We start from the raw sequence: 26,156 nt of genomic DNA, 5'->3' as shown, positions 1-26,156 counted from the left end.
AGTCTATTTTTTGTTCTGAATACCTGCAAGAAAGCAAAATGCACTTTGTTATTCTTCTATCAGCAGTGTTAATTAAATGATTTAGTGAACCTATTTTATGATAGGTTATGAAAGAGAGAATGTGGAGTATCATCTTGTACTTCACAAGATATAGATTATAACTTTCATCTTTTTGGACAGATCAACATTATGCAGAGTGAAACTGTCCAAGATGTTGTGCTTTTGGATCCTCGCTGGCTCTGTTCAAATGTCCTTGGAAAAATCCTGTCAGTGGAGAACCCAAAAGCCCTCCATCACTATAGAGGTCGATACACTATAGAGGACATCCAGCGTCTGGTGACAGATAGTGATGTGGAAGAACTGATACAGTTTTTGGATGCCATGGATATTTGTGCGAGAGACCTCAGCAGTGGAGCAATGGTGGATATTCCTGCTCTCATCAAGACTGACAGTCTTCACAGATCTTGGACAGATGAGGAGGATGAGGTGTTGATTTATGGTGGTGTTAGAATCGTTCCTGTGGAACACCTTACCCCGTTTCCTTGTGGAATTTTTCATAAAGTTCAAGTGAATCTCTGCAGGTGGATTCATCAGCAAAGCACAGAGGGAGATGCTGATATACGTCTGTGGGTAAATGGATCAAAGATTATGAATCGTGGAGCTGAACTTTTAGTGTTGCTGGTCAACCATGGTCAGGGTATAGAGGTTCAAGTTAGAGGACTGGAAACAGAGAAGATCAAGTGCTGTTTACTTCTAGATTCTGTATGCAGCACCATTGATAACTTAATGGCCACAACCTTACCAGGTCTTCTGACTGTGAAATACTACCTTAGTCCTCAGCAGCTGAGGGAACATCATGAACCAGTAATGGTCTACCAGCCTAGAGACTTTTTCCGTGCACAAAGTCAAAAGGAGACGACATTAACTAACACTATGGGGGGATATAAAGAAAGCTTTAGTAGTATACTGTGTTTTGGATGTCTTGACGTCTACTCCCAGGGAAGCCTAGGAATGGATATTCACATTTCAGATCTGAATCTACTTACCAGGAGAAAACTAAGTAGACTTTTGGATCCGCCTGATCCCATGGGCAAAGATTGGTGCCTTCTGGCCATGAACCTGGGCCTCCCTGATCTTGTTGCAAAATACAATACAAATAATGGAACACGAAATGACTTTCTCTCAAGCCCAGTCCATGCCCTTCTGCAGGAGTGGAGTAATGCTCCTGAGAGCACTGTAGGTATCTTAATGTCTAAGCTGAGGGAATTAGGTCGCAGAGATGCAGCAGACTTTTTACTGAAGTCGTCTCCTGTATTCAAAATAAATTTAGATGTTAATGGTCAAGAGGCTTATGCTTCAAGTTGCAACGGTGGCACATCTTATAATTCTGTTAGCTCTGTAGTGTCACGGTAAGAGCAGGTGTTTTGCATGGACATTATCTTTTCAAACTGCAGAAAGGATAAAAGATACAGTATAAGAGGTTCTGTATGTTTTCATTTATGAGGTTTTACATCAAAGGGTCTTTATCCTTCTTCAGCACCACCTTTTTGTGCATAATCTTTCTACTTTTAACTGTGAATTGTTGCTCTTTATTTTAGCTGTTAAAAAGGCTGGTGTACTTCTGATGTTTTAAAATTATACAATGTGCTGCTTAATACTGCCATTTTAACTGGGAAGTCTAACTTTTAGATGAAGTACTACAACTGTTTTATAAAAAATTTCAGTTCTCCTCTGAAAAGGAAGAAGGGGGAGAGGAATAGCACATATTACCTGAAATGTGTATTTCTTACACCCTATTTTTTTTCTTTTCATCATGTCCTCTGCTTAACTTTTTTTTTTTAATATTTCTAAAGAGAAATTCAATTACGTTTGTAGTCAGTCTGCCTGAATTTAACAGCATGTTTATAGCTGAAAAAGCGAGTGCCTTTTGCAGAAGGAAGGATGCAGTTGAATCGAATGACCCTGCTGAAGTTATGAGAAGATGCTACCTCTGTTTCACTTAAATTGTCTGCATGCTTATCATTGCAAGTGATGCTTGCCTTTTTGTTTTTCCTGCAGTTCTAAGACGGTGACTTATTATGCAGAGCATTCTCATGCCAATACGGTGGGTATAGATGTGTGATACCTAATCAACTTCGATTTCAGTCAGTTCATAATGTGAAAATCTTTTAAACTTGCCAATTGTCATACTTCATTATTTCCATACGCCTCAGGTAAAAGTTCATATCATTATAGAATTCAAAAACCACACACACAATGTGTTGGATACTGCAGAACAATATTGTATAGCTGTCAGTTGTCATTTGTGTATAACAAATGGTTTTCTACTATTAGATCCTGGGTTGCTTATTTCCTGTACTTGAAAACTTTGGGGGTTAGCGGGAGGGGAAGAAAAAGGAAGCAAGACTTCTTGCAGTGAACTTTAAAATTGATATGAGGGAAAATGACCCATTCTCTGTTCTAAAAAGCATGTAATTTTTAATGGTGCGATGTGTGTTTGTATATATATATCATTTGTGTATATATATCATATGTATATATATTAATACTATTTTTTCCTCAATCTTTACAATGTAGTAAAATTTTAAAGGGTTTTTTGGAGTTTTTTTTTTGTTTTTAACAAATAAACTGTTGCTTGTTACATCCTTTTCATTCATATTCTGTAGCTGAAAGGGCCCAAAATTTCTCTTTTCCTTACAGCTGCAATCCTGCGGAGGCAATGCCAGGCTTCTGAAGTTCTGGGAGCCTTCCGTCCCACTTCAGTGGAATTTCTCAGCACTCTTAGGATCATGTGATAAAATATTTATTTATATTTTATTAGGTGGTCCCTCTGCAATACAGTAGGTTTGCATTCCTGTTGACAAATGGCAAGACAAAGAAGTTTGCTAGATACCTTTTCCTTTGTTTTTATACACTGAAAACCAAAACAGCAGGTGCTGGTCTGTCATTGGGAATCCTCCAGACTTTCTCTTTGTTGTAAACAGGGTGACTGCCGCATTAGAGCCTATGCTGTAGTAGTGGTCCTTTGTATTAAGGATCTCCTCATCACATGAGAGTCTGTATTGCTGCTACTTTCTTAAACTCTCATCTTCATTCACTGATAGCTGTACATACTTGTCTGTGTACTGCACTCTGTGCAGGCAGCTCTGCACCATGCATCCTCCCTCTGTATGCTGCAAAGCTGCACTAGGAGTTAAACTGACTCATCTCTAAAATGGGAATTATTGGTTCCTATTACCTTTCTTTGTGTGCATTATCCTTGCCTTATTAAATCCTTCCCCTGGCATCACTGGACTGCCTTTGTCAAATACTTTTTAAAAGTCTAATCCACAATAAGAACTATCAGTAATAAATAAGTCTTACCCTGAGGTGTCTCTGCTCTGATACTCTCCTCCCTCTGACCTACTGAGTTCAGAATCTCCCATCATTTCTGAAAGTTGCCCGTTGAAGAGCCCAGCTTTCTGCAGCCCACTTAGGGAATATTTGCCTCTGTTACTTCTTGCTAGCCACCACCACACTGCCTTCTGCGCGTACGTGCGTTCAGGAATTCTGTCAGATTCTGCTAACTGGGAAATGTCTTTCTCATATCATAAGACTTCTGAGTTTTCTGTTTATCTAGCTGGTTTCTTCAGACCTCAACCTTGAAGATAAGTCCAGTCTCTGAGTTACCTTCACTGAAACTGTGCAACTATGGAGGATTCGGACTTGGTATCACAAATCCTGAGAGAGCAGGGACTAATTTGAGATGCTTGCCTTATGCAAGGGTGCCAGCAGTTTTTGTTATCTTGGGATTTAATTCACTAAGGTACTATTATTGACTGTTTGTGGTGGAGCTGGAAAGATTGTCTAGATACTAGGTAGCTCTTCACTTGCCCTGCACTCCAAATGCTTTATGCACATTGAAGATGCATGGTTAACTTAGCAAATTTTGGCTTGTGTAGTCTCTTTTTTTTTTTTTTTTTTTTTTTTTTGCAACAGCATGTTAGTTCTTGACAATATTCTGCTTCCATTTACTGTAAAATGAAGCCCTTGGAGTATAACATTACTTTGTGAATGCTGTGATGGATCTTTGAATGGCAGTAACTACTTATTGCATCATTTCCAGTTTTCATGGTATTAGGCTCAGGAAAGTGAATCACAGAATAGCTCTGAATTGCTTTCCTATAAATCATATGCAGTATTATTGACATTCAAAAAAAAATCGTAATTGTCCTAAATGACAACTTTGACAGAAAATGGTTAGCAAAGTGATACAAGTGCACCTCTCTCCCACTCTTCATTTGTTTAATTCTGTTTTTTTGTTTCATTTTGTGAATACAACTAAGAGTAGACCTTTACTCCAAAATTTTTAGACGTGTTTAAAATGCATTGATCCTGACTCACTCCAGAAATTAAGGAAATGGAAGTCTTGGAAGATCAAAAGAATGTAGCTGTAAATGTAAATTGTGTATTGTTTGTACAAGGAATATGCAAACCACATTAACTTCATCCGGTGAAATAAGTGTAGCAGGATACTAACATGCTCTATTAGGGGACTTTCTTTCTCATACTTCTTTCTAGCTTGGGAGCAGAGCTTCTGAAACACAATTTTAGGCTAAAAGCAGATTAGCTCCAATTTTAATTTTGTTCTCAAAATTAATAATATGGGAAACTCCCAAGCTTACAACACAGTTACTCAAGGCCCAGACACATTACAGATGTTTTTGCTGTTTAGAAATGTTTATTTGCTGACATATGGATTTAAATTCTGAAGAAATTTTCTGAACAAGAAGATATGCAGGAAGCAAGTATTTTGGTGCAAAACATTTTTCCAGGTAGAGTCACTTCTCTCGGGCTTGTAGCAGCAGACATAGGATAGAAAAGTGTCTCATACTGCTATTTGTATTAGGGACTGGTTTTACTGCTGACCTGACTGATTGATGAGTTTGGAAAGGCATAAGAGATCAGTGGCTTCGTGCAAATGATAGGGTCAGAAAGGAAGGGCAATCAGAGGTAAGCTTGGGTGGAGGTGGATTATAAATTATTATTCTCTCCTTAAATTAATGTAGACTGAAGACAGCCACAGGTTTTAGGATCCTTGTGATTCAAATGATTGAGAAAGAATTATGAAACTATGGGGATTTAGCAATTTTTAAGTGTCTGAGATTGACAATGAAGGGAGCCAGAATGCAGTTCCCTAAACAGTCAGGTTCCTCTAGAGAGAGCTACAGGGAAGTTGTTGTATCTGTGCCAGAGCCAGTTCCATGGTCTTAATCCTGTGTTGGCTGTTTCCACTCTGGGAGAAGGTATTTGTTAGTTCATTGCAACCTTTTTACTCCAAAGATGCTGCATTGCAGCATCATTACTTAACAGATTCCTAGATTTCAATCACAGCATGTTTCAGCTTTGCCAATGAAATGGAAGAGTAAAGCCCAAGTTGCAGCTGAGCTCCAAAAGAAGCGAACGAAGTGTGCTGTGGGCTAAAACCTCTCATTAGGCCAAATTAGATGGAGCAATGCAATATCTTCTTTGAAGGTAGCCTGAAAGCACTACATACACTTTTAGAATTTATTTCCATTAATTTCTGTGAATGGTTTTAATTAATAGTTTGTTAAACTCAGTCAGGACCACAAATTCACTCTCCTATCTTTTCAGTTTTTTTCTGTCTCAGAAGGTAAAGTAGTGGGTAGAAAAGAGGAAGAAAATTTTTAACAGTCCTGAACTACCTGCTTTCCAAAAGGGTTACAACCAAGCCATTCAGACTTTGCAGTTATAAGTGTTTGGGTCTACAAAAGTCAGGTGAGCTGTAGCGAGAAGACTGGTGGTATTCCTCCATATGGCTGCACGGTTTATCATAAGCTTCACAGGAGCAACGGGCCAACAGCTAATGCTGCCTCAAAGCCAGAAGGTGGTCTGTGGACCTGCATCAGATTTGCATTAACCATATTGATCTAGTGTTTTACGCACCAACCAGGCTACCTCGATGTGATCCTAATCTAAAACATGCATATTTAAAGGCTGTTTTTCAGAATCCAACCATGTTATTGAGTCAGTTAGATGTACCTTAAAACTACAGCCCTATATTGAGACTGGGTAAATATGAATTGTATTGCCTGAGCCCTGGGTCCTGCTATCACTAAGTTCAGGACACCTACACAGCTAAGAGGATTATGTATTCAAATTGGGATGATAAGGGGTCCTGCATTTCATTTCACCTGCTGCATTTCAGCAATTTTGGAGGCAAGGGAGTAAAGGTATGCTGCAAAGGTCAAGGAATTTGCATGAGTGAGTAATGACTGGCATGAGAGACTGGCATGGGGGAGGTTAAAATTTTTGCTTTTCAAAACTGTTGTCAGAGAAACATGGGAAAAAAGGAGGGCTGTCACATTTGGGGGGGGGGGGTTATACTGTGCTGATGCTGTTACAGGATCATGTGTGTGACTATGTCACTGTTTCACTTTTTGAGCTGCTCATCACATTGCAAAAAATCTGCTCTTGTAGCCTGGCCACAAAGGAGGAGACTTTGATCATTATTGGGTCTGTTGCCTGCTAGAGATGAATGAGTCTCACTTTGGACACCCCCTATCCAGAAGGCTTGCAAGCCAAAAATATATGTAGCAGACTGAATCACTCAGCAAAGAGTGCAGAAAGATGGGTGACCCACTAGGAACACATCAACAAATCCTGCTATCACTGAACTTTAGCCCCAGAGCCCTACAACCTTGTAGCATTGGCACCTTTTTCAGTTCTGACTTTTTGTTGGTTGCAACTGTGGAAAAATTTTATAAAGAGCTGAGTGCTTTCAATTACTTCTAAAGCCAAAGCTTTAATCCTTGTGGAAAAGGGAAAGCAAAAGAACGGATCTTGAATTTTATTCTGAAGGAAAGTGTCAGTGTCCATGAGAGGCAATGCCAAACCCAGCTCCTGAGTGCCAGGGCAGAACCGGATCCTACTTTCTTAAGCCCATAGGGTGGATGATGTCATCATTCCTAAGGTACATATCTGCAGGAGGAGCAGGAAAGAGATTATTTTGGAGGTGTTCCCACCCATTAAAGGCCTTGATAGCTAGAATTAGATTATTTGATTTGGTTATACATAAGGAGTCAAACCACCATTCTCTTCGACTAGAACATTTTGAATCAAAATTTTCTGCAGACCCCTGGGGGGGGATCACATTGGGAGCTAGAGAATGTTGTAGCAATTAGCCTGGAAATCGTGGAAGAGGGTGAGTCACTGTAACCAAATTAGCATCAGATAGGATGGACTGCATCTCCTTGCTTGCTCAGAGTTGGAAGGAAATATCACTTGCAGCTGTTGGAGCTGGCAGGCAAGCAGCAGTAAAGAATTCAGAGGAAGCTTGAGGCAGACAGCTGCAGTAGCAGACTACTTAGCTTCATAAAGGAGCTTTGTGAATATTTAAATTGGTGAATTAACAAAGTTTTAATGTGTGCTTTGGTAACCCAAATCAAGGCCCAGAGCTTAGAAATGGAACTGGGAGGAGAGGGATTTCAAGACTTGGAGTATGACGCTTTCATCTCAGGTAATTAATGGCTACCAACTACTTTGCAAAGAGGTTATTGTTGCTTTCTAAGGCAAGTTTGAAAAGAAACCTAGTTTACTGATTTCAGTTTGGGAGTACAGGACAGGTATAAAGAATGAATACAAAGTGACCAAACTACCTCCCTGTTTTCCATTCATTCTCCAAGTACCAATGTTCATTTGTACTTAAACCAGGGAGAGCATCTTTCCAAAAGGGACTGGAAATCAAACAGTGTTACAAGAAGAATCACTTACCCAGCTGTGACTTAGTGCTATGCAATTAAGATTATCCTCCTCTTTCTCACTACCATGGCTAAGAAAGTTCTATGGAAAATCCCTCATAGCCACCAAGCAAAGACATAAGTGACAAAGAGCGGGAGAAATTCTGGCTCTCTTTGTCCATTCCACTCTGCTAAGTATCCTTAAGTCTTCTAATCTTCTTTGCTATTGCAGTTGTTTCACAATTCCCTTACTGGACCTGCCTTTCTGCTTTAAATTGCTCACCACAGGAGAGAGTACTACGTCATGCACCCAAAATGTACTGAGTGAGTCAGGTGTTGCACGGAAGAGCACAGGTCAAAAGTAAATGGAAGCACCTGGGGCTGTCGCCAGCCAGCTAAATGCACAATTTTTATTATGATCATAGAGTCTCTCTGTGCTATTAGTCAAACCATGCTCCTGATTCCAGCACAGTTCAGTTGTGCAGTATGAATATGATCTTTTTGGATTTCCTGTGACACTAGTAGCAAATACAAAATAATGTTATGATTTTGCCCTCACATCTGGAAAAGAGAAGAGTGATAACTGTTTTACACTTTTCTTTATGGTATGATTGATTTAAAGCATCTTTCACATTCCACCAACGAGCTCTGGAATAGGTTTTGTAATACAAGAGTTTCTCTCTAAAACTCAGATTTGACATTCACGTATGCCTGTATGAAGCCAAGCATCGCTGCAGTGAGCAATAATGGGAACATGCCTGCATTGTTCAGTGCACTTTTTTATTCCCAGAAGTGAAGCTGGTTTCCATACAAGAAGTGCTGGAACCCACTTGTTTTCAGCAATGTTTATCATCTCCATTTCTAGTCATTGTTTCTAGGATGTGGCTTCAATGACATCTCTGACAGAAAAGTTTTCCCCAAAGGAGAAACATAACCTTTGTAGCAATTCTCTATTCATAGAAGCTACTAACAGAGACTGCCTCCAACTGTTGCTTTGACTGGTAAGTGAAATAATGTGCAAATTGTTTCTGCCATTAGAAGAATTGGTTTCAGAATTTGATATAAGAACCTCCTTCAATGCACTATCAATCTGGGGTCACAACTCCTTGTTATGCAACTATATAGTAACTACAACAGGTCATGACTTCTGCATGCCTCTGCATTACAGATGAATGTGAATGAAGACTAGCTGCCCTTATCAGTTTTTAGAGACTTGTTGATCTATGCATATTCAATAAGTACGAAGCATGGGGTTCATCCTACAACTCATAAAACCTACAGAGATTGCTTTTACCACTTCAACCCCACTGTTAATCGCCACCAGGCCCAGAGCCAGATTTTGCATAAGCTGAAGCGAAGACTTCATTTTGTAGCAGTAACTTGGGAGAGCTGAACTGCAGACCTGGTCTTAGGCCCTATTCAAGGGCTTAAGTTTCTCTACCTATCCTTTTACTCCCATTATCTGCATGCAACTCCACGTGTTTATCCAGCTGAGGTGAACTGCAAAAAGTGAAGTGTGCAAACAGTGCTGATCATTTTGAGAAGCTGTAAGGTCAGACCTCTGTGGCTGAGATTGAAATCGCTGTAAGGCCATTTTGATTCCAACAAAAAGATGTTTTTATTGTCCTTCTGCAACTTCCAGTTAAAAATCTGCCAAGTCAAGTCATGTGTCTATTTTGAACCTAGGAAATGTAACGGAGTCTAGAAAGTTGTTGCGTAAGTGATTGGGGTTATATTCTGAAACATGACTTAAAAAATTTGCCTCAAATTGCTCATTGGAAACATTGTCCAAGAGCACTGTCTATCACCCCAGTCTGACAAGAGATGGGGTAATGCTACAAGTTTCGCAAGGAGGGATGCCGTATGCAAGTCCTGACAAATACACACCCCTTTGTTAACAAGAAGCTTCTATAAGAAAACTTTTGTTGAAACAGCTTCTCATTTTGATTAAATCTGAACTACAGAAATTATTAAAATTCATTGAGAACTGGAAAAAAAAAATTCTGCTACCTATTCTACATCAAAATGTGTATCACGGTAATTCCCACTCTAGAAATCTTTGTATTCTTCCATCATCATCTCCGGATTTTGTGATGGAGAAGATGATTTGTCTTGTTGCATTTTATTAAGCCTGTTTCCAAAACAACTGCCAATTCCTGAGAGCTCTTCCTGATTTGTCAGAGGTTTTTGACAAATTTTTATTTTGTTCTCTTAGCGGGATTCCATAGTAAATATGGTACAAACCTGACGGCAGAGAAAACTGTACTTAATTTGTCAAGAGCTTGACTTCTCTCTCCTCTGCTTGGTAGCTACGTGTTTCCTGTCTTTGCCCAGCAGGAAAGTCTATATTTTAGACTCCTGTTAGGACAACAGAATAACCAGAAGACGTGTGCATCTCCTTTGCAAATCTGATTATCATTTGCGACTCTGGGGCACTACCAGTGCTTGAGGACATTTCTCAATATTTACAAATCCCAGCTGGAGATACACTTTGGAGGTGTGCATTTCTGTAATTCAGCCAAGGCCTCCATTAGCAATAGTGACTTTTTGATGTGCTCTGTTGTCCATCAAGGAGGGTGTGGTACTAGGCTATTAAACTGCCTTTACCACTTAGTTTTTGTCTGATGCACATTTAACTGTGAGGATGTCCTTCCTCTTGATGGTGTCTGAACTGCTGATGAGGTGAGGGATGTTGTCCAAATCACGTTACAGTAAAAATGGATTTATAGCTATAGCTGCAGTGTAATAGTAGAGTCAATTTCAGGTTCTCATCCTGTCTTCTCCTCCTGTTTCTCAGCAGTGGCCCTGTTTTATTCCTGATGGGCAGAGATGTGGTAGTTGACATGGCCAAGGGGCTGTCCTGGACTCCCGGGTGGATAGACGAGGACTGCAGTGCAAGTAGTAAGTGAGGGCAAGAGATTTTATTTGGTATTCTCTGCTGTCTCAGACTATTTCTATCAATAACATGCAAGGGGGCTGGGTGCTGCAAGTAGAATGGGAACGTGAAAAATAAGGAAATGGGTGAAATTAGTGGCTTCTCTACCTTGCCAAATGGTTGGGGCTGGTAAATACTAGTAGCTGTTGGTCAAAGGTGCAGTGTTCAGACATTGGGGATTGAAATTAGAACCTAGGGTCAAAAAAGATTGGTGTTCTTGCAAAAGGAACTGAGTTCACAAGCTGTCTGGCTTTGGCTATGTCAGAAATAGTCATAGCTGAAAATAGTCCTGCCAACTTGTAGTCCATTGAGGCACCAAACTTTAGGGACAGTTTCAAATCTGGAAAGCCAGATGTGTTCCTCCTAACCTCTGCTACCTGCTGCTCATATATGTGAAGCCTATTTAAAGAAAGCATTTTGGGGGAGGGAAGACAATAATTAAGTGTTGAAATAGCTGTAATAGCAAACATTGAAGGTATTTGCCTTTGAGAAACTTCTACACCACGTTCTGTAGAGAGCAGAGACAATTTTAAATGGCAGCAGGAGGCCGGGGCAAATGCTCTGCATTACTCACTGTGTGACTGCGACATGGCCAGGGGCTTGGGAGAGGGAGGGCCTGGGTCAGCCACAGCTCTAGTAAACAAGAATTGAGTGTACCTGAGAAAGGCCTCTTTCTATATCCAGCCTGTGTCCTAGCAGGGGTTGCTGGAGAGCCCCGTACATCAGGGTCTGGCAGAGCTTGATTTATATTGGCTGCACTTGATTTACATTGGCTGCAAGAGAGAGTTCAGTTTTGCCAACTGCAAGAGAAACATCTTGACCAGAGGTGCAATTTGCATTCCTGCCTTTTTTCTTAGTCAGCATCATGTTTAGTTTTCTCTAAGCTTCCTCGGAAAATTAAGCGCTGCAGAATTTGGTGGGAAACAGTGAACAAAACTAAGCGTTCAGCAGCTGAAATAACTACATGTTCAGGGCAGAGAGAAAGGAGCAGGTGCTCTTCTGGCTGATAGCCACAGTTCAAAGCCTTAGTCCATGTCTTTTGGTCAGGAGCCAGCTGGCAACTGTGCAGCAAGTTTGTCCAAGGCTGACATCTCTTATTTGCAGGGTATTTTGTGAGTGTTTGTAACTACTTCCAGGAAAGCTGATGGGGGCTTAGACACCCTTTTGCAACAACTTCTCAGGTTCTGACACTTTGGGTTGTTTCTTCTTTTTATTTTTATTCTAATCCAGAATATTTTCAGAGAGAGAAAATGAGAATCCCTGTGCAGCTTGATGCAGGAGAGGATTCATTGCAGATTCCCCACATCAGGCTCTCACCAGGATGTACCATATCTCAGGTCAGCACTCGAGCCTCAACACTGTAAGATTTGAGGGTGCAACTTCACAAGTAGCCTAAACTGATCTGAACCTGTGTTGCCACTGAAAGAGAAAGTCCTGGCCTCCCTGCCACAAGCACTGTGGTCATGTCTTTAGGGCTTACGCTGGGACCTGTGCGGTTGTGTGCTCTGCCAGGTCAGCACGTTGATCCAGGAGAAAAATACTGCTTCTTTAGCACGTATGAGAAGTCATGGATGAGGAGAAGGGCCAGGCTGCCTTTTTCAGCAGTGGTGCTGTTTCCAATCAGCCTAAGCTGTTCGTGAAACCATACCCAGAAATAGTTTCTGCCTTGACTGAAAACTTGATCAACAAAGTCTTCATCAAAGCTGGCGCATCCCTGTAAAAGTTAGGCTTCAATATTTGTTTTAGCTAAAAGTAGTTTAACAAGCTCTGATGCAATTCTGGCTGCGTGTCAGAGGCCCTTGGCAGAAAAGAGACTTACAAAAGATTGCAGTAAGCCAAAACACTCTTCTGCCCCCTTCTAGGGAATCAGCAGCTATCTCAAAGGCAGAAACACTGGCAGATGAGATGGTAGAGCCTGTCCCAGGGAGTATTAACCTGGGAAGGGCCAGCCCTGGGCACCGATTACAGCTGCTCTCCCATGAAAGGGGCGATGCAGCAAATGTGTCGCTGTGGGGTTGAGCTCTCCTGACTCATGGCTGTCCCTGAAGTATTAGGAATTGCAATTTGGTTTCACCCCTGTTCACAGATGAATTCTATCTATCGCTCTTTTTTTCCTCGCCTTGAGCTCTCCCTGCGTACAGCTAACTGGTCCATGTGGAGGTGACAGTCAAGCTAGCAGTCAAAGCACCAAAACTGTGCTTTTTGTGTTGTGCTCCTGCCTGTATGCCACAAAATCCCTGTGGCCTTGTGGAAGTGTATCCTTGACTTGGCCCCCTTGTGTGTAATGAGATAATAACATTTCCCTGCCTCCCAAGCATGGGCAGAGAGTAAGTGTTTCTAAAACTAGTTGAAGTCTCACTGCAGCAGGAGTCATGTAACTTCAGATGGCCTCTGCTTATGCTAAACTACTTGGGGAATATAGACCTACAGCTGCAGTCCTACAGCACCATCAGAGATGCAGGCGTGGCTTGCACCATCCTAATTCAGTAGGAACTGGGCTTTAAATGCTGTAGCAAAGCAAACACTGGGAGGAGGGAGGCTAATTGGAGATGTAGCTGGAAAGACGCAGCATATGAAGAAGGGATATAACTTGCTGTTAAATGTTTCTGAGTAAGACTTGCTTATATGTCATCTGACCCCTTTCATCTCAACCTGATTTTGCAGATATGTGACAGTTGTGTTGATGTTGCATCTTGAACCAACATAAAGAGTGAATTGAATTAAAAATCAAAGTACTGTTGCAAAGCAAGGCTGTCTTCCATTTCTTGCACACCAAATGCTTCTGTTGGATTCATGACCAGTATCTAGATCACCCTGCCTGGGAAAGCATTAATTAAAAAAAAAAAAAAGATTCTGTGAGTGAACTGGAAATTACTTCATCTGATACGATAACAAACCCTGCTGAATCAAAAGGAACCTCTGATTCTGCTCATTTGCAGGCTGGATGCACAGAATATGTTCCTTTACTAGGACTTCTCTAGCCCCCAAGCAGCAGGGATTGCCATGCTGCAGCTGAGGCCATGCTCTGGGATTTGCTGTGGCACAAGGGCTGCACACAGGGAGCTTGCGCAGAAGAGGACTTGGTCCCAGGCCCCAAGGAAGCCATGACCCAGGAGCAGGGCACTCCTTTTGGATAGTGCTTTTCCCAGGTATTGCATTTCAATACTAGACAGTACCATGGCTAAACTGTAACTGTAAATCACAGCGAATTTTTTTCTCTGGGTAGGCCACATTTACTCACTAAAGAAATTACAGTACCTCTCCTTTACCCTCCCCTTGCAGAAAAGCGTGGGTGTTTCTTGTGTAACTGTATCAGCTGCAGATATATTGGTGATGCAGCCTCCTCCTGCCTCATGATGTTTTCTGCATTGGCTCTAGCTGTATTGTGCATTTTAGGGTAGTCATGCTGCATGTGAATAGGAGATGATGTGCGCTTTCAATGCTCCCTTTGTGCAACTTCCAGAGTCTCCATGGCTTTAAGTAGTCAATATATGTAATAATGGGGAGTAGGAAAAGCTATTTTTAATTCTATTTACATTTAGAGTTTGTCTTCTATTTACTCTACCTTATATGGGGAGGGGAACAGTAATATAGCGGGGCTTTGGTAGTCTGTACTTGTGAATTATTTTCCTCTGCATTTATAAAGCAAGTGTAAGGATCCATCAAGATAGCTAAGCAGGAAATCTTGGGCTGTGTTGTGAGGAAAAGCTGGTATGCAGTACGCTCTCCACCCACCACCTAACTTTTCCTATTATCCAGTGATTACCCCAGACAAAGCATTGCCAGAGGGCTGCCAGGGGTATGTGGCCTGCAAGGGATTTTGCATTGCTCCAGGTGTGGAGAGCACTGGCTTTTGCACACCCCCCCCTTCAGAAGTGCAGATGCACAACCTTTACCTTTCCAGTGGTAAACAGATGTACCAGCCAGCATCTGCGACACGTCTAGCGGGAGTGGATAGAAAGTCATCTTCCTTATCTGAAGTGAAAAATGAAAAGGAATAAAAATTCCTTCAAGTGAAAAATTCAAGCCAGGCAGAATGGAGGTTTCCCTCAGCAGGTGATAGCTAGCTCTAGTGGTTGAGTACATTGAAAAAACAACAAAAGAACATGTATATTGCTAAGCAGAGGAGTCATCCAACCAGGCTGTGTAAAGAATTTTTTTCACTGCACTTTACTAAGTACCCCAGCTATTTTAAGCACTGGTAGGAAAAAAACACTAAATACTCTTGAAGACTGCATTGAGAAGCCTGTATGTTAAAGATTTTGTTGGAAGCAAATAACTTATTGGAGGAAATAATCTGTGGCCACTTTCTTTCCCGCTCTCATTTTCAACCTGGCTAAAATAGACAGTAAACAGTTTGATACCCCTAGAGGAGCTGTTTTTTTTCCAGTATTGGCTCTTGCCATTCCCACAGACGTCCACTGGAATTTGATGAGTTTCTCAAAACAGCTACCCTAGTTGTCTCCCAATGGCATCAACCACAAGGCATACAAAGCAGCGACCACTCCTGACCTCATCCTGGCTGTGGCAATTTTATTATCAGTAAAACAGAGAAAATAGCAGACATGCCTCTCGGCAAGGATTGCTGTAAGGATACTGCCAAGAGGCTGCTCGGGGGCCTACAGACACAGATGCTGTCCTAGGCAGTCTAGCATAGACACAGATAAAGTTCAGGCTTGTCTTCAAGGAGAAGGGGGAGGTGATGCAAGGGACTGAGGGCACCCTTGAAGAGCTCCCATGTAGTGTGATACATGACATGTAAGAGGTCCTTGTAATTGCAATTACCACATTAAAGAGAAGAGAAGCTGCAAATGAATACTGAGAGATACACAACTGTGTGAACCTCTGTTAGGAATGAGTCAGTTTTAGGTGAGCTGCACCTTTCAGTTTGGGGAATGCTCCAGCCACCTCTTACACAGGCCCTACTCTAACTTAATAGCAGTCCCAGAGCATCCCTGATTTCTTGTTTTCAAATGTTAGAACTGTATTTGCTGCTGCTTCTCTCCTGAAGTCAGCCAGACTAAAACTGCAGGTGCTGTCCTTTGGTATGAATCAGAACATAAATATCTCCACAGTCACAAACAGGTCTATTTCAAAATGACCATTGCACCATTCTTCCTTTGGCTGTTTTTACAGCCCTTCCCAGACTCCTGTCAGCACACTTGCCTTTGGGAGGCAGCAGACACATCTCATTTTGCCCCCATTCACCTGCTGAGGCACAATCTGTTCAATTCACCTGTGAATGAGGTGAGGGGGGTCTCCCATCTGACTTTTTTATAAGATAAACAGAGGTGATGATTTCACATGGTCATTTTTTTGCAACTGGCTTCTCTTAAGCCTCTGCTTGTGGATGCTGCACTGCCCGGGCTGGGAAGTAGAGTGCCACGTGCCCCAATCCCACAGCATCCCTGCCCTCACAAGCTAGGGCTTTCTGCATTGGGGCTCCAGCTCTGTGCCTCACTGGGAGGGACATACCTATCCTAATTAGCATAGTAAAAAACCCACCCACGAGCAGGAAAGCCGGAAAACACACAGAGATAAGATATTTAATTCATATCTGCGCAGAGATGGGTGCTAGGTGGTACTTCCACAAAGCTAGCACACCCTGGTTACTGCACAGCCGACACTTTATACAGTTTGAGCAACAGTTATCAGTACATTTTACAACTGCATTAAGTCACCCTCGTTCCCATTGGTTCCTGCTAGGTCTCGTCTTCGTTTAAAGGCACAGTATCCTCTTTACTACGCATGCTCTATGGGGAAGGGGCTTTGGTGGGTAGGGGGCTTTCCTGCTCGTGGGTGGGTTTTTTACTATACTAGTTAGGATAGTTCATCCGTAGTTCAAGTAGTTCTCTTTGGTTTATCAGCTGTTTTTGTTCTCTTCGGGCTTATTTGGGTACTCCCTTATCTGGCTGACTTTTGGTGTCATCTTGTTCCTTCTTCCAGAGCTATGTTTTGTTAACTATCTGTGAAAGACTGAGTAATGCCCTATTCTCCTTTTTCTGCATACCTCCAATAGATCTATATAACTATGAAATATTGCTGTAATCCATACAGTGGTGTAGTACACACTAGTGATCCTTATATTCTGCAATGCAAAGAATAAAACAGTTGCAAAAATGGCTGTATGGGCTTCACAGCGGCTTTGGGACAAGGAGAAGATTTCTTCTCACCAGTTCCAGGGGACCTTCCTAACACAGAATTTGCTTACACAAGTCTTAGAAAGTTGCTAATTTCTCAAGTTAGTTATTTCCACAACAGAAATGTCAGGTTACTATTCATTTTTCCTCTGGCAAATAGTGTCTTGTACACTGTCCAAAACACATTCTCTTCAGCAAGACTGCACATGTTTGTCCATAACCTGACTCTAATAATATTTTTTTATTTTAAGTCTTCATGAAATTTAGTGCTACAGCACTGAAAAGAATGCATTAAGAAACTGCATTGCAAGTAGATAAATGACTCTTTGTTATCACGTATTCCCTGAGCAAAAAAGAATTAATTCCATTATCCCATTGAAGCAGATAGCTCGGGCATTTAGGGCTTGACCTTACAAATGTTTAAGTATGTGTGTACAATTCAGTCATGTGAGTGAGTTTACGGAAGTATATGCAATAACTTCTGTGGATAATATTACAAGGCATGTTTTTTCACTGTCTTCAGAACTGGGAAGGTTAGAGGTTTCTGCCAAGCATTTTAGAAGTGCTTCAGAAGTAGAAAGTATAGAAATTGGAGTGTTCTATTTTTAAAATTCATATTAAACAATGGATTCCTCATGCAAAACGCCTGATAATATGTCAGGTTTTAGTGCTGATCCTTTCAGCCTAAATACTTTTCTAAAAGGTTTGGTTATAAAAAAATTGATATTCATTATCATCATCAGTTTCTGCTACTGATGAGAAGTGGATTGTCACATCATACTTGGCACTCACAGATTTTTCAGTGTTTAAAGTGATTTACAGGCTTTTGCTTACCCTGGAAGACTTCATGGTAAACAAAAACAGTCGAACCAAAAAGAAAAACTGTTACTGCCTCTGCCTCCTCCTTAGTCTGCAGACTGTCAATTTGCAGTGCAAAGGCCCACTCCTAGCTATTACTGCACTGATCTTTTGCTCCAACGCACTCCAGTTATTTTTCCAAAGACGTTCAGGTAGGAATATGCTCCTTCTATATCTTCATAGCTACAGTTCATCCTTTTAGGAACCTTTTTGTCTGCAGCAATAATACAGAGGTAGCTATAGGATCTTCTGCAGGTATATGAGGGAGCCAGCTGTGGAGACAGCTGGACAACATAGATGTAAGAAAAAAGTGATTCTATGTAATAAAAGGTGAGAGGGCAGAACTGATGAACCCTTGTTATCTTTGGGTTTCTCTGTTGTCTCCTATTCCTCCCTACAACCTTACAATCCCTTTCTCTATATCCCCCTGCTTCCTCACTGGGCAAGAGAGAATTTGTGCCATGGACAGCTGAGAGTTGTACATGTGTCGACTGCTGTAGGTGCCTACTGCTGAGCACCATGTGTGACAGCTGTGGCCTGCCTGGCTTTCCCTCGATGGAAGCTATAATTTGGGTTTCTTCTCTTCTATCCAAACTCTGCCTTCTGGGCAAGTCAGATACTTCCACTCCCTTTGAAATCTGATCTATAATGGCCAATGTGCTCAAAAGATACAGGGGGAGGGACACAGACAAACAGACGCTGTGATCTCATAAGTCTTATATTCTTAGGAAAACAGGGTTAAAAAAACTCAGAAGGTACTGATGATCTGATTAGAGGGAGCATGAGCAAGGGAAGTGTTGATCTCACAGTTTACTCTGCATAGCCTACCTACTCTGCCTGCAGCTCTTTGAGTTCAGCCTACATAAGGATGCAGGAGAAGGCACTGTGCACATTGCTATGATTCACCCCAAACTGAATATTTTCTTGTATTTGTAAAACAGGAAAATGGAAAAAGCTGCCTCTGCTGAATTTCTGCTTGCAACCTCCAACCTCTGCTTATAAGAAGTCCCTGCTTTGTGATATACTGGGCAATTTAGTGAGAAAAACACTTAGGCAAGTGAGTTCAAAAAGCTATTTGAATAAGATGAGGTAATACTGGCTGTTCTCAGAAGCAGTGGGAGGAACAACCAAAACACGGAGGAAACCAACAAGAAGGTGAAATACGCAGGTTCCACCAAGTACACAACCAAAGGTGAGGAGAAGGTTGTCCAGGGACTTGAGGGCAAAACCATGCACTTATGCTGCATCTCACCTATTTAGCATTCACGAAGAGCAACCTACAGACCCACTATCTACAGTCTTATCAGAAAAAGAGCAGCTGGGTTTCTACGAATATATCTTTTGCTATAGGATGTGAGAACAAGTAACCAGCATGCTCCTCAGTTCCTCTGCTTGAGGAGAACAGCAGCAACTCTGCCAAGACATCCACCTCACTAGACCTTGATATTGCCATTCTGCTGCTTTCTCCTCCAATTCTGTAGTGAACTTAGGATGCAGAATTACAGTGGACATCCCTTGGTGGCCCAGCCACAAATGGAGGGAATGAATTCTTGTAATCTTTCCAGTGCTTTACATGAAGCAAATGGTGCTGGGCATTTTTCAAGTAAGGCAATTTCATTTTACCTAAAAACAAAAAACACAAAAACACAAAAAATACCAAAACTCCCCACAATTTGAGTATTGGCTTTCATCTTCTGCCCCTAAACTTTAGGCAACCCTGTGGTGACACATTTGCTGGCTTCCCAGGATGGGGTAACCCAAGCAATTTGTCTCTGACCTTGCAACCAAGCTTTAGGTAGGAAAACAGGCAGATAGGTGCCCTGATGGCTGAATGGAGATTTTCTAGAGATCAGTTCCAAATTCTTTTCAGGATTGATCCCTCACTCACTCACAGGACTTAATTAACAAACATGTTAGTGCCTTGTTAGTTGATGGGCGAATGCATTACATTTAATAGTGATATCATTACAATAAGGTATGTTATTATCTCCTTTTTATTTTGTCTTGATTACCTTCAATCAAGATTTAACTGAAAACATACAATGTGCATTAATACAGCCTCTAGGGGTACAGAGTGTCTGCTGCCCTCTGCTCCTTTCAAAGGATTGTAATAAGACAAGGCTGACAATGAAACAGAATTTTACAGAGTCAATGGTCTTGCTGATAAAGGTTGGGGGAAGGAGGGAGAGAAAAAATGTTATTTTTGCCCTTTTTTGATTTTTAAGAAGAGGTTGAGGCATAAAAGAGCATTATAAAGGACATTGTGAACTGACCCGGTTGGTGGAAGAGAAAAAAAACAGAGGAAAACATTAAGAAATTCCACTTATTCTATTCAAACCAACAGTTGCTATTCAAACCAACTTTGTCTTTTGTTTGTGTTCATTTTCACTCTGCCTGAAGAGCCATCAGTACACAACTTTCGTCACATGGGGAAAGGTTAGGAGAAGAACCACCATCCTCATGTTCAGATAGAACTTCCTGTGTTTCAGTTTGTGCCCATTGCCTCTTGTCCTGTTGCTGGGCACCACGGAGAAGAGTCTGGCCCCATCCTCTTGACACCCTCCCTTCAGATACTTGTAGACATTGATGAGATTCCCCTCTCAGTCTTCTCTTCTCCAGGCTGAACAGGCCCAGCTCCTTCAGCCTTTCTTCATAGGAGAGATGCTCCAGTCCCCTCATCATCTTTGTCGCCCTCCGCTGGACTCTCTCCAGTAGTGCCATGTCTCTCTTGTACTGGGGGGCCCAGCACTGGACACAGGACTCCAGGTGAGGCCTCCCCAGGGCTGAGTAGAGGGGCAGGATCACCTCCCTCGACCTGCTGGCAACACTCTGCCTAATGCATCCTCAGGATCCCATTGGCCTTCTTGGCCACAAGGGCACACTGCTGCCTCATGGTCAACTAGTGGTCCACCAGCACTCCCAGGTCCTTCTCTGCAGAGCTGCTTTCCAGCAGGTCAGCCCCCAGCCTGTACTGGTGCCTGGGGTTATTCCTCCCCAGGGGCAGGACCCTGCACTTGCCTTTGTTGAACTTCATGAGGTTCCTCTCCGCCCACCTCTCCAGCCTGTCCAGGTCCCTCTGAATGGCAGCACAGTCTTCTGGTGTGTCAGCCTCTCCTCCCAGTTTAGTATCATCAGCAGACTTGCTGAGGGTGCACTCTGTCCCTTCCTCCAGGTCATGGATGAATACATTGAACAAGACTGGACCCAGGACTGACCCCTGGGGGACACCGGCCTCCAGCTAGACACTACAGGCCTCCAACTTGACTCTGCACCACTGACCACAGCCCTCTGAGGTCTGCCATCCAGCCAGTTCTCAATCCACCTCACTGTCCACTCATCTAGCCCACACTTCCTGAGTTTACCTATGAGGATGTGATGGGAGACAGTGTCAAAAGCCTTGCTCAAGTCCAGGGAGACAACATCCACTGCTCTCCTCTCATCCACCCAGCCAGTCATCCCATCATAGAAGGCTATCAGATTGGTTCAAGCATGATTTCCCTTTGGTGAATCTGTGCTGACTGTCTCCCCAGCAAAAGGCTGATGGCACGGCTGCATTTCCCTACAGCCTCCCAGGGGAGGTGGCAAAGGGCCCCAGCCGGTGATGTTTCACCCCAAATTGTGGCACTGGGGGGGGGGGGGCGTCTCTGGGTTTGCGCCCTGCCTGCTGGCCTGTCCCTGGGGTGGACTGAGTAGGTGAGGGGAAATGGGCCTTGGAGCTGCTGGTGGCAGGGAAGGGGCTGGTCTGCGGGGCCCATGGGGGGAAAGGGTCTGTGTAGGGGAGGGAGCAGGCTGCCATATCCTTAGTGTCCAGTCGAGAAGGTTTTTTTTCATTCTGGATTGCATGCATGTTTTATTTCTCTCCCCTGTAATTGGTTTGTAAAGGAGATTGGGTAGGGAGCAACTTTATGTCAGCAAACAGTTTTGTTCCGAGTCTGATATCTTTCCATGCTCAATGCCATAAAGCCATGGCTTGTACGCAGTGTTTTGTCTGACTGGTATTGCTTAATTCCTCACAGATTTGCCTACATGAATATATATTTGTGCATACTCTCCCTGTGCTTGGGACTGTCCTCTGCTGCTCCAAGAATAGATCCTGATTTGGATGGCCACTGGCAGCTGTGGAAGTTGTGGCATAATAAGGACTATTATGAGGTGAGTGCCCTGCAGAGAGCCTCTGGGGTCTGTGTTTAGCTCAGCAAATAGCAAGCACTCAGCTGGGCCCTGATAGCTGAGTCATGACTGCTTTGTTTTTATGCTGGCTCTGATCTACATTTGTGAAAGATTTGTTCCTCTTCCCAGGTCCCTTTCCTTTGTTCATGCAGCTATTCATTTGTACTGTATTTTTTATCTTCTGAGGATGCCAAAATTACTATCTCTTACATAATATTCAGGTTTTTGTTTATAAGTAGTCTACATTTGCCTGAGTATACAAGCCATAAGAAAGCATACTGTAACTAACATGAAACTCTGTTTGAACTTTCTCCTTGAAGTATGTTGTTTTCTGGCCCTTCAGAGAGAGGAAAACTGGAGGAGAGTGGTGTGGGAGAAGAATCTGAAAATGATTGAACTCCACAATCACTCATTAGGAAAACACAGTTACAAGTTGGGAATGAATCAGTTTGGTGACATGGTATGTATAAAGGGAGGTGTAAAACATAGCTCTAAAGAGCAGTGTTTGCTAGATGGTGATTTAATGTCTTGAATTCTCTTCAGACAACTGAGGAGTTGAGACGTGATGAATGGCTATATACACAAGTAGACAGGATGGAAGTACAGAGGATCCCAGTTCCTCGAGCCTAGCTTCCTGGAAGCACCAAGATCTGTAGACTAGAGAGAGAAAGGATATGTAACACCAGTTAAAGATCAGGTATTCTATGATGGAGGGCTTTTAACCAGTTATAGCATCAGGTCCCTGAATGCTACCTCCACTTCCATAGAGCAAAAACAGAGGACTTGTTTAATGAAGACTGGTGCAAGCTTACTAAATTAAGTGCAACCCCCCATTCCGTGGGAAAAGGAGCATCAACAGGGCATGTTGACCCATAGTCACGCGGCTGAGCCCGTGCCAGTGTGGCGCTGCACCTGGGCTTTGAATCAGAAGCAGCGATGAGCTCAATATGCTTGCTGCGCATGTGTGTAGTCCATAAAAACCTCACATAGTGCCCCCCCGAGGCGTTCCTCGCCCTGGACCGATGCTCAGCGGTGCCAGGGACTCTCCCACTCCGTTATTGCCTCGATCGGGAAATCGCTGGGGAACCCCCGCTCAGACGCAGAGGTAATAAACGCTCAGTATCGACCCTAGTGTGCCTTGTGCTTGTGTATCCGTCCCTGCCGGGAGTCCAGGCACTGCCCCTGCCTTACCCTTACAGTTGGCGCAGTCGGCAGGAGACAAATGGCAATGCTGTGGCCAAGGAGAGCAAAGGGGGAGGGCGAGAGCCAAGGAGAGACTGCTCGCCTGCGGCTGCCAGGATGGCCCCAGACTGAGCGGTGGGGGCCGGTAGCTGCATTGCTTGCCACTCTGGCAGTCCCCGAGGACTGGCCAGAGTTGGCACAAGGGGAAAACGTTACCCCGAAGGCGGTTGAATCCGCTTTACAGGCTATGCCCTTCTGTGCCGCTTCGGAAGCAGCTCAGAAGCTAGCCGGACAATTAGGGTGGGCACTGCTGACGGGCATTCGAGCCTTAGATAATGAGGTATCATCTTTGCAGCAACGAGTAAAAGATCTGGAGGAGGAGATTTGCGTGACGTGAAGGTGGTAGCACAGGAGTTGATTACAACCCAGACTGAAAAGACTCAGGAATTAACCCATAGGGTAGAGCAATTGGTTTTACGAGCGGCTAACAAACACCGTGTGCACTATGGTAAAGCCCCAGCTACTGTTGCCCAGGTGAGAGCAATGATAACTAGACCCTCCTGGGACCCTGAGGAGTGGGATGGCAATATTTGGAGCACTTCATCTGACTCGGAGATTGACTTTGGATTAGAAGGAGAACCGGCTACTCCCCAGGACCCACCTCTTGTGCAATTGAAGGGGGAGAGGCAAGTAGATGGGAATACAGTGGAGCAATCTCGGACATATACCCCCAAGGAATTGTGTGAGTTTTTAACTACTTTCCAGCAGCAGCCTGGGGAGTCTTTGTTAGCCTGGTTAGTGAGGGCATGGGATGCAGGTGCCGGATCACTTACTCTCTTAAGAGAGGAGCTGAATTCAATGAGCCCTTTATCAACCAATGCTCAAGTACAGTATTATCTTACCCAATTAACTTCTGTGCGGGATGGGGCAGGAAATGTTATTGAAGCTCCAACATTAGATCAATGGTTATGTGCCGCTGTGGTGGGTGCTAACCCGTCCACAGGTGAACTAGCCACTACAGTGGGAGTGTGGCGTACTTTTGAGGAAGGGATTAACGCGTTGCGGCAGCTCGGGGTAGCAACTGGGTTAGCAGATGCAGACAGACCGGATGGTGTGGAAATAACGTGGCAGATGAAAACCCAATTATTAAGAGGGGCTCCAAGTGCCTTAAAGCCATTACTACTTGGCACAGTAATGCCTGCAACTGGGTCAGTAGGGGCTTTGGTAAACAATATAAGGGATTTGGCACTTGTTGGTGGACCGGATACTAAGCAAGCGAGAGCAGCTTGGAATTCCAAGGTGAAAAAATTGGCAGGGACTACTAAATTGAGTGGAAAGGTAACGAGGAGACAGATGTGGACTGATCTGCTGCAGGCAGGGGGATTATGTGATGAGATAAACGGTCTTTCTACTGCTGACTTGTTTAAGCGGTGGCAGCGGCTACCTGCCAATCAGCAATATCGGACACAGCCTACCGTCCCACCCGCTCCAGCCACAGCGTGGAAACTGCCAGCCAAAAGACAATGAGGGGGAGGCGGGTCCCCCACAATACGAGCGCCAGTTGCGGCTTACCATCCGGGGAGGAGGGGACTGACGCCCTTATGTACCCCTGTGAATCTGCTGGCGCTCTGGAGGAGAAATTGCTGTGCTTGCTTTAGTAGATACTGGGGCAGAAGTTACTGTATTACATAGTGCAGTAGCTCTGGGGAAGGCCGCTACCCACATGTGCGGGTTGGGAGGATCGGCCACCCCAGCGGTACGGGCTGTAGTTACGTTAGCAATTGGCAAAACCCCCCCATTTTCTACCTCTGTTTTATTAGCAGCGATTCACGAGTACATCTTGGGGATCGACATGTTACTGGGCAGAGATATTCAGACCCTGCAAGGATTGTTCTCCTTTGGAAAAAGTCCTGTGTTACCACAGTTGTGATCCATCACTTTGATTAGAGGGTATCCAAAATGGGACCCAGTGGATTTACCGGTTCCCCCCACTGTGGTGCAAGTGAAGCAATATAGGATTCCTGGTGGGGAAAAGGAGATTCAGGAAACTATAGATGCTTTATTGCATACTCAAATAATACGCCCTGCCCTGTCGGCTTTCGATAGTCCTATCTGGCCTGTTCGGAAGCCTGATGGTTCATGGCGTATGACTGTGGATTATAGGGAGCTCAATAAAATTGCCCCACCATTAGTGGCCGTAGTACCTGACATGGTAACTCTGGTTTTTTTTCAGGAATGGAAAGCTGTCATTGATCTGGCAAATGCATTCTTCTCCATTGCTATATCCCCACAATCGCAAGATCAATTTGCATTTACATGGAATAATAAGCAATATACGTTTCAAGTCCTTCCTCAGGGCTATAAAGATAGCCCCACCATTTGCCACCAGATGGTCTCAGCTGATCTCCCCCCACCCCCTTACAGAGTGTACCGTCCATCATTATATTGATGATATTTTGATAATGGGACCTTCTCAAGAACGGGTGCATGAACAGCTATCGTTGCTAGTACAGACCCTACAGGAGCGGGGGTAGGCTGTGGACCCTAAGAAGGTACAGGGGCCGGACATTAGTGTGCAATTCCTAGGGATAGTCTGGAGGGGACAGACGAAAGCAATCCCAGAGAGAGTGCACAATGCTATTCAACAGTACCCTGTTCCCACTGCTGTAAAACAACTTCAAGCTTTTTTGGGCGTTTTTGGGTTTTGGCGGACCTTTATACCCCACTTAGCATATTTAATGCGGCCACTACAGCGTTTGACCAAAAAAAGTAGCCAGTGGCAATGGACTAAAGAACAGCAGCAAGCCTTTGACCTGGGCAAGGAGGCGGTGGTCCAACACTCCGAACTATTATATAGTAGTATATATATATACTACTATATAAGTAGCTCTGCAGAGAAGGACCTGGGAGTGCTGGTGGACAAGTTAAGCATGAGCCAGCAGTGTGCCCTTGTGGCCAAGAAGGCCAATGGGATCCTGGGGTGCATGAGGCAGAGTGTTGCCAGCAGGTCGAGGGAGGTGATCCTGCCCCTCTACTCAGCCCTGCTGAGGCCTCACCTGGAGCCCTGTGTCCAGTTCTGGGCTCCCCAGTACAAGAGAGACATGGCACTCCTGGAGAGAGTCCAGCGGAGGG

At 43.6% G+C, this 26,156-nt stretch overlaps 2 protein-coding genes across 10 annotated transcripts in view; both read left to right on the top strand.

Annotated features, from left to right (window-relative positions):
* The window catches only part of LOC104142460 (death-associated protein kinase 1), a 72,914-nt gene extending 70,280 nt beyond the window's left edge, over positions 1-2,634 (top strand). For 7 of the 8 annotated variants that reach the window (XM_068925096.1, XM_068925100.1, XM_068925095.1 and 4 more), the window contains one exon: positions 181-2,634. In XM_068925096.1, coding sequence (XP_068781197.1) covers positions 181-1,413 — 1,233 coding nt within the window. In that variant the 3' untranslated portion in view covers positions 1,414-2,634. The remainder of the gene's footprint in view (positions 1-180) is intronic. The other variant, XM_068925099.1, reaches the window with a different exon arrangement.
* Positions 1,999-26,156, top strand: LOC104142459 (procathepsin L-like). Of its 2 annotated transcripts, XM_068925105.1 has the most exons (6): positions 1,999-2,104; positions 18,614-18,864; positions 20,845-20,965; positions 21,689-21,824; positions 22,186-22,302; positions 25,258-26,156. In XM_068925105.1, the coding sequence occupies exons 4-6, from the start codon at positions 21,699-21,701 to the stop codon at positions 25,471-25,473; spliced, it is 459 nt and encodes a 152-aa protein (XP_068781206.1). In that variant the 5' UTR covers positions 1,999-2,104; positions 18,614-18,864; positions 20,845-20,965; positions 21,689-21,698; the 3' UTR covers positions 25,474-26,156. The 2 variants fall into 2 exon arrangements, with proteins under 2 accessions (XP_068781206.1, XP_068781207.1); XM_068925106.1 differs by lacking the exon at positions 20,845-20,965 and having other exon boundaries at positions 18,614-18,729.

Source organism: Struthio camelus, chromosome W, assembly GCF_040807025.1.
Source record: "Struthio camelus isolate bStrCam1 chromosome W, bStrCam1.hap1, whole genome shotgun sequence".
NCBI classification, from domain to species: domain Eukaryota; kingdom Metazoa; phylum Chordata; class Aves; order Struthioniformes; family Struthionidae; genus Struthio; species Struthio camelus.
This window is presented reverse-complemented; position numbering and strand designations above follow the sequence as displayed.

Bases quoted from the DNA above. Each gene is read 5' to 3' on its own strand.
- LOC104142459 (XM_068925106.1), top strand. From the start codon at position 21,699: ATGAATATATATTTGTGCATACTCTCCCTGTGCTTGGGACTGTCCTCT. The intron at 21,825-22,185 runs GTGAGTGCCCTG...CTGGCCCTTCAG, and splicing joins ATAATAAGGACTATTATGAG to AGAGAGGAAAACTGGAGGAG. The intron at 22,303-25,257 runs GTATGTATAAAG...GTTTTTTTTCAG, and splicing joins TGAATCAGTTTGGTGACATG to GAATGGAAAGCTGTCATTGA.